The sequence below is a fragment of the Centroberyx gerrardi genome, chromosome 13 (genome assembly GCF_048128805.1).
Source record: "Centroberyx gerrardi isolate f3 chromosome 13, fCenGer3.hap1.cur.20231027, whole genome shotgun sequence".
In the NCBI taxonomy this organism is placed as follows: domain Eukaryota; kingdom Metazoa; phylum Chordata; class Actinopteri; order Beryciformes; family Berycidae; genus Centroberyx; species Centroberyx gerrardi.
The window spans coordinates 31,672,952-31,686,493 of NC_136009.1; the positions used below are offsets into that span (position 1 = coordinate 31,672,952).

A 13,542-nucleotide genomic window follows, 5' to 3' on the forward strand; every position below is an offset into this window, starting at 1 on the left:
GTCCAACCAACCACTACAGCAGCTCATTAGACTAATTAACACCCCTTCAACCAGAGGGGAGGAGCTAGTTAGTTAGTGGTTGGTTGGACCAGGATGGAGAACCAGTGAGGAACCAGTGAGGAGCCAGTGGTCCCACCTTACTGAAGGAAACCTGGTCCTGACAGATGGGACAGTTGTGGGTCAGGAATTTGAGGGCTGATGGGAGATCTTTGTTGAGCTGGACTGCCTCCAGGGCGTCGGTGGGGTTGAAGCTCCGCCCCTCCAGGGCCACCAGGCTGAGGAACATGGCTGCTTTGTCAGGAGGAAGACGAGCTGCAACCTGAGGGACAAACAGAGCGAATGGGAATAAACCAGAGAAGGTTCTGTCAGCCTGACAACATGAAGAAGAAAAAGTTCTGATGCTTAGATCTTGTAGTGGATGGAAGGTGACAGATGAGTTAAATTTACATTGGAAATTAACAACACATTTAATTTGGCAGTGTGGGTGTGCTTGTATAATTTCTGGAAGGTTCAACCAGTAAACCTATGTTCATTAGTAAATTTAATTGGGTTTAGTTCTACTTTTTACGTTTTACTTACATTTTACTGGAGAGGAATGGTTCATTGACAGTTTCAGATCCAATCCATTTTCAATTTAATCTATAATGTGTTTTTATATGGAGTGCAGGTAAGATCAAAGTACTGAAGGATCCAAGGATCCATGTTGGCTGAACCCTGAAGGCTGCTTCTGCCACCTGGTGGTCATACAGGGTTCTGCAGCTCCTCAACTGAAAAGTTAAAGGGATAGTTCACCCCAAAATGAAAATCACTCATTATTTACTCACCCCCATGTCAGTTGAAACATTGGTGAAGTTTGTATGTCCAGATAACACTGAGCGAGTTAGCCAGTGCTGCTCCGAATCAGCCTTCTGCAAAACAACACAACTGAATGGGAACTGGTTCTTTATAAAAAATACTCCAAACCGCTTGTGCATCATAATCCAAGTGTTCTGAATCCAAATTGCACTGTGGGTCCAAAAGTCCAATTTTGACCTCATCGTCTCCTAGATAATGAGGTGCACCTCATCGTCTCCTAGATAATGAGGTGCACCTCATCGTCTCCTAGATAATGAGGTACGCACAAAGCTCTGGACGCCCTACAGTGATCTGATGGAAGAGTCTTGCTGCTTTCAGGTGCTCCTCATGAGCTCGTACTTCTGAGTTTTACCGTCACATATTCAAGTACTTTTAGTCAGAAATAACAAAATGGAAACAAACAAAAGTAGCTTTTTGGTGACTATGTTAGAAATAAAGTTGTACAGAGCTACTTTGTGCTGCAATGGCAGAATGAAGTTGAGAATATTTACATCAGTTTTGTAATTAATATTTTATGAAGTTTATTGGCTAAAACTTGTTGCATATACATGACACCTAACAGCTAAACAAAGACTGAGAATGTCACGTCTTGGGTTCTATTTCTTTTAATATATTAAATGTATTAGACAGGCACAATGCACAACAAAACATACGTCTCAAAAATAAAGAGAGGTGATGCAGATTTAGCTAATAGCTAGTTTCCATCTGTAGTCCCTGGGGTACGGAGCGGTGCGAGCTGTGTGTTATGAGGACATACAAACTTCACCTGTGTTTTGACAGACATGGCGGTGGGTAGATGGTGGTAGATGATGAAGAAATATAAGACTGATCTATAAAAAGAGTCAGAGCTGCCCGCCCCTGATTACATTCTCAAGTTTTTCACTTTTCTATGTACTTTATTTTTAGAAGCATACTCTACTAAACTTGAGCTGATTCTACTTTTGCACTCATTCTAAGTTTCTCTGGATAAGAGTTTTGATACAACTAAATGTAAATGTGATGTAAGAGGTCTAAACCAGCCAAACCAAGGCTCCTTAACAGGTCCTTGAATAAACTCTGTCCCTATAGGCTACAAGTGACTGGAGGGGTCCGTAGTAACCTGCGCTGATCAGGTGACAGGTGCACAGGTCGAGTAATCAGTGCACAGAGACCAAGCAGAGAGAGGAGAGACACTGGCGTCTGCCTGAAGAGAGGCAGTTTTCCTGAGAAGGAAAACAGACCTGTGGCTGAAAACAAAGATCCACAACAACAAAGATCCTGAAAGCAAAGGTCCACAACAACAACGACGACAGTTTCTGAAAGTGAATCCAGCAGCAATCCGGCAGCAGCAAGCTGAAGCTAACAGAAGCTAACACAGGTGAACAACACTTTGTGCAATCATGGATCGTCGCGCACCTATAGCTCAGGTGCGCAAACTCCTACAACAACAAAAGGAGACGTTTATTGAGATCATTCAGCAACAAGAGAAGAGCTTCAAATGTTTTGTTCAAATCATACTGGATTCTACAAACAAACGGATGGACGACATGTTGAAGGACTTACATGATCTCAAAACAAGCATTCAATACACTCAGAAGGATACGGATGACCTGAAATCAACCAGTGCAAAACGGCTGGCCGCCTGCAATAGTCAGCAACAGGTCATTCATACGATGAGTGAAAACATCCAGGACATCAACAAAAAAATTGACTATCTAGAGGGCCAGTCCAGGAGAAATAACCTGGTTATCGATGGAATGGTGGAAACCGAAAACGGAGGATGGGCAGAGACGGAGGAAAAGGTGCGGCGATAAAAACTACAGCTTGGGAAAAGCCGTGAGTTGGAGCTGGAGCGAGCTCATCGAATGGGAAGACCGGGAGCGGACAGCAACAGACCACGGCCGATCGTCGTAAAGTTTCTTCGGTACAAGGACAAAGCAGCTGCTCTTCAGAATGCTAGACACCTGAAAGAAACTAACATCTTTATCAATGAGGACTTCACTGAGGCAGTCCGCCAAAAGAGAAGGGATCTCATGCCAGCCATGAGGGCAGCGCGCGAGAAAGGGGACGTTGCCTATCTCAGACATGACAGACTGATAACCCATCCTTCCACGAAACAACGAGGCAGTGGGAAAACCACCTATCCTACGGGTGAGTCGGGTCATTAAGCCCTACTCCTGCCATCTGACTTTTTACTACTTTGTGTCATTTTAATATGGGCTCTAACACTCTTAATATCCCAGGCAAAGGCCTGTTGATCGCTCATTTAAACATCTGTAGCTTAAGAAATAAGATCCATGAATTAAGTAGTATGATGCAGCCAAACAATATCCATATACTGGCAATATCTGAAACGCATCTAGACCCCTCATTTGAGAATGCAGAATTAGCGGTTGATGGATACACTTTGTTCAGGAAAGACCGAAATAAATATGGGGGAGGTGTAGCTTTGTATGTCCAGAATCACATTCCAGTAAAAATATGAAGGGATTTAATGTTGTGTGATATAGAGGCACTGTGGGTACAGGTTCACCTGCCACAAACTAAACCAATACTTGTGGGCTGCTGCTACAGGCCGCCTAGTGCGGATATTAAATACTTAGACTCTATTTGTGAAATGCTGGACAAATCTAGTGATGAAAACCGTGAATTATATTTTGTAGGTGAGTTAAACATTGATTGGTTAGCTGTGTGTCCGCTAAAGAAGAAGCTCCTTGCAGTAGCTAGTGCTTGTAACATAACACAAACTATTACACTACCAACAAGAACCAGCACTAATAAGAATGGACTATCATCATTTAAATGCATTGATCACTTCTTCACAAATATTCCTGAACACTGCTCTAAAGCAGTATCAGTAGCTGTTTGTTTTAGTGATCATAACTTAATAGCACTAAAAAGGAAAACTAAGGTCCCTAAAGCAGCCAGTAGGATTATACACAAAAGGTCATAAAGTCATACAAGCACTTCCAGCAAGAACTTTTTATGGAGGATGTGAGAAACGCTAACTGGTCAACAGTGTGTCATGAGGAGGACCCGGATTTGGCACTGAGTATATTCATGAGATTATGCAAATTGCTGACAAACATGCACCTTTGAAAGGTAGGGCAAAATGTGCCCCATGGATCAGTAGCGATTAGGGCTGAACAATTAATCGAAATTTTATCGAAATCGCAATATGGCCTAGTGCAATTTTCAAATCGCAGGAGGTGCATTATTTGTTAAAGGCGAAATGTGTAAAAATACCATTTTAAATTAAATATTGTCGTGCTGCAGAGATGTCCTGCCTACACATCATATTCTACAGACTTAAGAAAACATCTTTGTTTGGTACAGATCCCCGCAAAAATCACACCATAATCATTTTAATACGTTTTTCAATGAAAATGAGAATAATGATGTAAAAATTATCATTCCCTCTAATATCGCAAATCATATCGCAATTGCAATATCAGTCAAAATAATCGCAATTAGATATTTTTTCAAAATCGTTCAGCCCTAGTAGTGATTTAAAAACACTCATGGCGCAACGAAATGAGGCAAAAAAAGTGGCTGAAACATCTGGCTTACTATCTGATATGGAAAACTACCGTAAATTAAGAAATCAGGTAACCAAACTGAATAGAAGTAAAATTGTGCATTCAAAAAACTATTAAAGGCACACTTGGGGCCTCTGACCATATGACTGGAGGCAATTGTATTTGACCAAATATAATGTATATTATTTGTACTGATACTATACACCTAAGTATCTGATTGTACCATTTTTAACTGTATGTTTTATGTTATGTATTGTATGTATTATGTCTTATGTCCTTTTTGTGGACCCCAGGAAGATTAGCGGTCGCCAAGGCGTCAACTAATGGGGATCCATTTAATAAACAATAAACAATAAACAAGCAACGTCAATCATGTCTCTGATGTCATAAAATGCAGCCGTGTTGCTGCCATGCAGGTGTTTATCCAGACATGAAGGCTGGATGTAAAGACAGACAGCAGTTGGGATTAAACTCACTCAGACTGCTGTTTCCAAGTTCTCCACATCTTCATTCTACTTCTAATACTCTGAGAAGATGTTGACTGAAGCAGCATTTTCAGATTATGGTGCTTCACTAAACGGTGTTTTGGTGTTTAGACTATTGGAGTGTGTGTTAACACAGAGACCTTCAGGACATCAACAGAAACACTGGAGCAATGTCTGGACCAACCAGACCAGCAGTGGTCTTCCTCACCCAGGTCCGGTCCGGTCCATCCAGAGCGTCTGTTCCGGGTTTCTGAGTGCTGAGGCCCTGATGGAGTCCAAGTCCAGAACCTGGAACCAGAACCACAGCCTTGGTCAGCTACACCATCTAGATCTCCAGCACCTACATCCACCACTGTACCACATCATCTGTAGATCTACAGCATCGACACCCTCAGCTGGTTCCTCTGCACCATCCACCTAACATCTAACTTAACATCTATCCAAAATCTAACATCTATCTTAACATGTTTAACATCTCGCTAACATCTACAGTATCTTAAATGTCTTTCTAGCTAACGTCTGTCCAACGTCTAGCTAACATATAGCTAACATCTATCTGACACGTATCCACATGTATCTAACACCTAACATGTATCTAACATGTATCTAACATGCATCTAACATGTATCTAACATGCATCTAACATGTATCTAACATGTATCTAACACCTAACATGTATCTAACATGCATCTAACATGCATCTAACATGTATCTAACGCCTAACATGTATCTAACATGTATCTAACACCTAACATGTATCTAACAAGTATCTAACATGCATCTAACATGCACCTAACATGTATCTAACACCTAACATGTATCTAACATGCATCTAACATGTATCTAACACCTAACATGTATCTAACATGTATCTAACACCTAACATGTATCTAACATGTATCTAACATGCATCTAACATGCACCTAACATGTATCTAACACCTAACATGTATCTAACATGCATCTAACATGCATCTAACATGTATCTAACACCTAATATGTATCTAACACGTATCTAACATGCATCTAACATGTATCTAACACCTAACATGTATCTAACATGTATCTAACATGCATCTAACATGTATCTAACACCTAACATGTATCTAACATGCATCTAACATGCATCTAACATGCATCTAACATGTATCTAACACCTAACATATATCTAGCATGTATCTAACATGCATCTAACATGCATCTAACATGTATCTAACAAGTATCTAACATGCATCTAACATGTATCTAACACCTAACATGTATCAAACATGTATCTAACATGCATGTAACATGTAGACACTTTGGAAGATCTTGTCATCATGATTGCTATTCCAACCCAAACAGAGAAAGTTTCTGTCATGGCTCCAAACGAGAAGCAGGGAGTGAAGCTCCATTACTGCTGGATGACTGAGATCTTCTACATCAGCGGCTCCCAACTCCGTTCCTCAGGACCTTTTCTGTCCTACCAGCTAGTTAACCAGTCCCTGGCTTAGATGGTTAGAATGAAAACCAGCAGGGCTCTGGGTCTGAGGACCTGATTGAAACCACCTTTCTACATGATCAAGCTGACAATCTACAGATCTAACTGAGACTGTGGACTGTTTCAGCACCTTCAGCCTCATTCAAAATAAATAAGAATAAATAAGAATTACAGTTTATTGAAAACTGTACAAGACTCAGCTTTGGGAAGATTTGATTGCAGATATGATCTGAGTTGTATCAAGTGTTGAATCTGACATCTGGACTTGTCTGTCCAGCCTCATTTTCCAGCCGACTCACCCTGCTGGGGCCGACCGGCCTCGCTGTCCAGCCGCAGACCGCCCATCATCCTGCTGAGGGAGTCTGGAGCGCCGCCCGCTGTGACGGGGTACAACGACCCGAAAACAGCTTCAATTAATACGTCAGTAATAATACAAGAGTTATCTTAAGTCATGTAGCACTTTTCAAAGCACACTTACAAAGCACTTCACAAAGGAGTGAAAACACAGAACCAGATCAAATTAACAGCGAAAGCAATTAAAGCACGGCAAGAAATATAAAATCCAGTCTATCAAAGTGAACTTTAAGAAGTGATTTAACAGATTTAGCAGCCTGGGCTCCAACAGCCTAGAAGCCCTGATGGTGAACAACCAATCACCTCTAGCTTTAATAATAGTACTACTCAGGTGTGTACTAAGTGTACTACTGCAGTATTAGGTGTGTACTAAGTGTACTACCGCAGTAGCAGGTGTGTACTAAGTGTACTACTGCAGTAGCAGCTGTGTAGTAAGTATACTACTGCAGTAGCAGGTGTGTACTAAGTGTACTACTGCAGTAGTAGTAGGAATACTTCAATCTGCTCCAGTCTTACCTGAGGAGGCGGTGGAGAGGAAGGGGTTGGAGGAGGAGGAGGAGGAGGAGGAGGAAGAGGGGGGAGGACCGGGAGCGCTGAAGTCGATCCCCAGGAGCTCCTCAGTGTAGGACTTCTTCACCCGGATCTCCTTGCCCTGCTCCCATTGGCTGCCTGGAATGGAGGGGGAGGGGCAAAGTTAGGTGCATCACCAACTCCACAAAATCACCAAACTTATCCTTTATGTTGCTGGAAATTTCCTTGAGTTTATCTGGTGATAATTTCCCTGCCTCCTGTTGTCGTATTGATTCTGGTCACATGAACATTGCAGATCTACTGGACCAATGGGAAGCAGAGGTTTACCTCTCAGTCCAGACAGATGAATGGAGGTCAGCGAGGAGCGCCTGGTCTGCAGGGAGGAGGAGGAGGAAGAGGAGGAGGAGAAGGAGGAGGAGGAGGTGGTGGTGGTGCTGGGGTGTTGATGGCTGGAGGAAGATAAAATAGAAATATAATAATGGAGTCTGTTTGTCCTTCATGTCTTTGCCTTGCCTTAAAATAAAAGTAGTCATAAAAACAGTCCAGTCCAGCAGACGGCTCACCTTCCATCTGAACCAGACTGTCCGGGTCGGTCCAACACCTGCACACCTGCTGGAGTGGGTGGAGCTTGGACAGGGGGAGTGGCATAAAGGGGCGTGTCCTTCTGGAAGGCCCGTCTCATCTCTGTGATGAGCAGTAACAGATTGGACACGCCCTGACAGAAAGAGAAATGTATCATCATTCATAACTCACAATTCTATAATAATAATGATAACTGTGTGCTTGCTGAAAGTGATTAGTATCATTATTCCTCTTCTGGACACATTTGGACTACTCCTCATACAGTTTTTATGCTACATACACATATTATACATGAAAACTTTCAGCTCATGGTGCAGGTTGGACTGACCTTTCTAATCAAATCTTTTTGAGATGTTGATCATTTTATGCTCCATTATGAATGAATGGAGGCCAGTGCTTAATGTTGCTGCCTTCCATGTGAGAGATCCAGGTTCGATCAGCATGTTGATCAAAGTGCTTCACAGTTTGTACGCTACCCAGGCTACATGAGATACATACGATACATAAGATATGGATCATTTTATACTAAACTGATATCACACAATGAACTGCCTGAACTGTGTCAGTCTGTAAGTAGCCAGGTGAACTAAGCAGGTATCCAGACTTACGCTGGTCCAGTTGCTGAGGCCGTCCAGACTGATGTTCCCGCCGGCGTCCACACAGGGACAGGCGGGGTTAATCACCATGGAGACGGAGGGGCAGACGTAACAGCGGGGGCGGTTGACAGGGTGGGTTTCATGAAGCCAGATGCACACTGGGATATTATAATCATGTCCTTAGAAAGAAAGCAAACATGTTACCAATTAATGATCCAATGAGTAAAAGGAGCTTTACCAAACCAAACCAGGCTAAACCAGGCCAAACCAGGCCAGAGTCTCACCGTCAAACTTAACAGGAACAGTACCGGCCAAATACACCAGCCTCTTCTTCTCCTTGTTTGGATAACCTGAAATACAGACACAACAGTCCAACATCATCTAGTCAACATCATCTACAGTGAACATCATCTACAGTCAACATCAACTACAGTCAACATCATCTACAGTCAACATCATCTACAGTCAACATCATCTACAGTCAACATCAACTACAGTCAACATCATCTACAGTCAACATCATCTACAGTCAACATCAACTACAGTCAACATCATCTACAGTCAACATCATCTACAGTCAACATCAACTACAGTCATCATCTACAGTCAACATCTACAGTCAACATCATCTACAGTCAACATCATCTAGTCAACGTCATCTACAGTCAACAACTACAGTCAACATCATCTACAGTGAACATCATCTACAGTCAACATCAACTACAGTCAACATCAACTACAGTCAACATCATCTACAGTCAACATCATCTACAGTCAACATCAACTACAGTCAACATCATCTACAGTCAACATCATCTACAGTCAACATCAACTACAGTCAACATCTACAGTCAACATCATCTACAGTCAACATCATCTACAGTCAACATCAACTAGTCAACATCTACAGTCAACATCATCTACAGTCAACATCAACTACAGTCAACATCATCTACAGTCAACAACTACAGTCAACATCATCTACAGTCAACATCATCTACAGTCAACATCATCTACAGTCAACATCAACTACAGTCAACATCATCTACAGTCAACATCAACTACAGTCAACATCATCTACAGTCAACATCAACTACAGTCAACATCAACTACAGTCAACATCATCTACAGTCAACATCTACAGTCAACATCATCTACAGACAACATCTACAGTCAACATCAACTACAGACAACATCAACTACAGTCAACATCATCTACAGTCAACATCAACTACAGACAACATCTACAGTCAACATCAACTACAGACAACATCATCTACAGTCAACATCATCTACAGTCAACATCAACTACAGTCAACATCATCTACAGTCAACATCAACTACAGTCAACATCATCTACAGTCAACATCAACTACAGTCAACATCAACTACAGTCAACATCATCTACAGTCAACATCTACAGTCAACATCAACTACAGACAACATCATCTACAGTCAACATCATCTACAGTCAACATCAACTAGTCAACATCAACTACAGTCAACATCATCTACAGTCAACATCATCTACAGTCAACATCAACTACAGTCAACATCATCTACAGTCAACATCATCTACAGTCAACATCAACTACAGTCATCAACTACAGTCAACATCAACTACAGTCAACATCATCTACAGTCAACATCAACTACAGTCAACATCATCTACAGTCAACATCAACTACAGTCATCAACTACAGTCAACATCAACTACAGTCAACATCATCTACAGTCAACATCAACTACAGTCAACATCATCTACAGTCAACATCAACTACAGTCAACATCATCTACAGTCAACATCAACTACAGTCATCAACTACAGTCAACATCAACTACAGTCAACATCATCTACAGTCAACATCAACTACAGTCAACATCATCTACAGTCAACATCAACTACAGTCATCAACTACAGTCAACATCAACTACAGTCAACATCATCTACAGTCAACGTCATCTACAGTCAACATCATCTACAGTCAACATCAACTACAGTCATCAACTACAGTCAACATCAACTACAGTCAACATCAACTACAGTCATCAACTACAGTCAACATCAACTACAGTCAACATCATCTACAGTCAACATCAACTACAGTGAACATCATCTACAGTCAACATCAACTACAGTCAACATCAACTACAGTCAACATCAGCTACAGTCAACATCAACTACAGTCAACATCATCTACAGTCAACATCAACTACAGTCAACATCAACTACAGTCAACATCATCTACAGTCAACATCAACTACAGTCAACATCAACTACAGTCAACATCATCTACAGTCAACATCAACTACAGTCATCAACTACAGTCAACATCAACTACAGTCAACATCTACAGTCAACATCAACTACAGTCAACATCTACAGTCAACATCAACTACAGTCAACATCATCTACAGTCAACATCAACTACAGTCATCATCTACAGTCAACATCAACTACAGTCAACATCAACTACAGTCATCAACTAAAGTCAACATCAACTACAGTCAACATCATCTACAGTCAACATCAACTACAGTCATCAACAACTACAGTCAACATCATCTACAGTCAACATCAACTACAGTGAACATCATCTACAGTCAACATCAACTACAGTCAACATCAACTACAGTCAACATCATCTACAGTCAACATCAACTACAGTCAACATCTACAGTCAACATCAACTACAGTCAACATCATCTACAGTCAACATCAACTACAGTCAACATCAACTACAGTCAACATCATCTACAGTCAACATCAACTACAGTCAACATCAACTACAGTCAACATCATCTACAGTCAACATCATCTACAGTCAACATCATCTACAGTCAACATCAACTACAGTCAACATCATCTACAGTCAACATCAACTACAGTCAACATCATCTACAGTCAACATCATCATCAGTCTTTCGGATCTCCCCAGGTGAAGAATAGACTGAACTACAGACTGAACTACAGACTGAACTACAGAGTTTTAGTGTCTGATGTTGGTCTAAATGTTTCAGCCTTACAGAAATAAAATTGAATATTTCCATGATATTTTCCATGATGTCCAAACTGAAAATGTATTGCTCATATTTCCATGTTAGCACACTGTGGAAGCTGGACTGAACTGAACTGAACTGTAGTGAATTATTCCTCCTGTTCCTATTTTGAACTCATTGAATATTTAATATGGACAAGAAATAGACAACTTCAATTGAAAAATATCAGTGTCAACCTTCAGAAACGCAGATCAGTTCATCCTTCAAGTCAAACTGACAGTAAGAGAAACACAAAGAAAGATTTAACATTCATTCAAACAGATGAACTTACAGTAGAAATCCACATAGAGGCGCAGATCAGGGAAAACTGAACGAACCGTCTGCAACTCAGATACTGTCTGTACTGGAAAACTGTACTGACACTGAGGAGGAGGAGAGGAGAGAGGAGAGAGGAGAGAGGAGGGGGAGGAGAGGAGAGAGGAGGAGGGGAGAGAAGAGGAGAGGAGGAGAGGAGAGGGAGAGGAGGGGGAGGAGAGGAGAGGAGAGGAGAGAGGAGGGGGAGGAGGGAGGAGAGGAGAGAGGAGAGAGGAGGAGGGGAGAGAAGAGGAGAGGAGGAGAGGAGAGGGAGAGGAGGGGGAGGAGGGAGGAGAGAAGAGGGAGAGGAGATGAGTGGAGAGAGGAGGGGGAGGAGGGGAGAGGAGGAGAGGAGAGGAGAGAGGAGGAGGGGAGAGAAGAGGAGAGGGAGAGGAGATGAGTGGAGAGAGGGAGGAGGGGAGAGGAGAGAGAAGGGAGGAGGGAGAGGAGATGAGTGGAGAGAGGGAGGAGGGGAGAGAAGAGGAGAGGAGATGAGTGGAGAGAGGAGGGGAGAGAGGAGAGGAGAGGAGAAGAAAGAGGGAGATGAGGGGAGGAGGAGAGGAGAGGGGAGGAGAGATGAGAGAGGAGAGAGGAGGAGAGAGGAGAGGGAGAGGAGATGAGTGGAGAGAGGAGGAAGGGAGAGAGGAGAGGAGAAGAAAGAGGGAGAGGAGGGGAGGAGGAGAGGAGAGGAGGAAAGAGGAGGGGAGAGAAGAGAGAGGAGAGAGGAGAGGAGAGGAGGAGATGAGTGGAGAGAGGAGGAAGGGAGAGAGGAGAGGAGAAGAAAGAGGGAGAGGAGGGGAGGAGGAGAGGAGAGAGAGGAGAGAGGAGGGGAGAGAAGAGGAGAGGAGATGAGTGAAGAGAGGAGAGGAGGGGGAGGAGGGGAGAGAGGAGAGGAGAAGAAAGAGGAGGGAGAGGAGGGGAGGAGGAGAGGAAAGTTGTTTTTAATCAGCATGTTAATGTTATTTGTTGCAGGTTGGTGTTTTTAGCAGTTAGCTAACTGAGCTAGCAGCTATCTGAATGACAGCTGCTGTATTTTCTGTCTGGTTCGTTAGCTTAGCTAGCTAGTTAGCTGACGTTAATGACAGAAGCTAACTGACTTGTTTTCTGTAAGTTGTAGCTAATTAGCTAACGAGCTAACTAACTAACTAGCTAACTCGGTGTAAACATGTCGTCACCTCGGTCAGAGTCTCGAGCTCCATATCACCAGGAACCTTTGGCATGATCAATAACGCCCATTGATAACCCGCATTAATAATCCATAGTTAATTCACCAGGCTTACGGCTAACTAGCGAGCGTCTGTTGGTATTTAAACTTGCTATGACCAACTTCCGCTTCCGTGTTTTCAAAATAAAAGCACACCGTTTTGTTACACAGAAACCAATCTATGTCAGATAATTATTCCTCCAGCACGTGATGAAGTGTTAAAGCTGCATTCCATGTACTCGGAACTCGGAGAAAAACGACTTCCAACACGGAAAAGTGCAAAGGAACGGTCGTTCAAGTCGGAGTTCCCAGTCGGAAAGTCGGACAAAATTCTTTCCGCCCGAGTTGTCCGACATAAACACAGCTGACGTCACAGCATCAATTTGTACTTAATAAAACTTGATTTTACTTGATATGTAGTTTTTGTGTTATGAAAACGTGTTGGAACAACTTTGTAGTCTCCATTTGTAACGTAATTCAGTGACTTGTGCTTCGTTAGTAGATAGAAGTCTTTGCTGTATGAACTCGCCTGCTAACGTAACGAGCTGTCAGATAGCTGCCGTTAACGTTAATAGGCAAAGCTG

At 42.3% G+C, this 13,542-nt stretch overlaps 1 protein-coding gene across 1 annotated transcript in view; it reads right to left on the reverse strand.

Moving 5' to 3' along the window:
• LOC139923325 (E3 ubiquitin-protein ligase RNF31) overlaps nt 1-13,060 on the reverse strand; it is a 24,211-nt gene extending 11,151 nt beyond the window's left edge. Inside the window, exons 1-11 of the mRNA XM_071914066.2 lie at nt 12,930-13,060; nt 11,732-11,822; nt 8,685-8,750; nt 8,413-8,579; nt 7,786-7,937; nt 7,550-7,671; nt 7,208-7,360; nt 6,637-6,714; nt 5,067-5,146; nt 825-908; nt 137-319 (exon numbers count right to left, since the gene is read on the reverse strand). Of these exons, the coding sequence (XP_071770167.2) occupies nt 137-319; nt 825-908; nt 5,067-5,146; nt 6,637-6,714; nt 7,208-7,360; nt 7,550-7,671; nt 7,786-7,937; nt 8,413-8,579; nt 8,685-8,750; nt 11,732-11,822; nt 12,930-12,974 (1,221 nt within the window). The 5' untranslated portion in view covers nt 12,975-13,060. The remainder of the gene's footprint in view (nt 1-136; nt 320-824; nt 909-5,066; nt 5,147-6,636; nt 6,715-7,207; nt 7,361-7,549; nt 7,672-7,785; nt 7,938-8,412; nt 8,580-8,684; nt 8,751-11,731; nt 11,823-12,929) is intronic.
• Between the last annotated feature and the right edge of the window lie 482 nt (nt 13,061-13,542).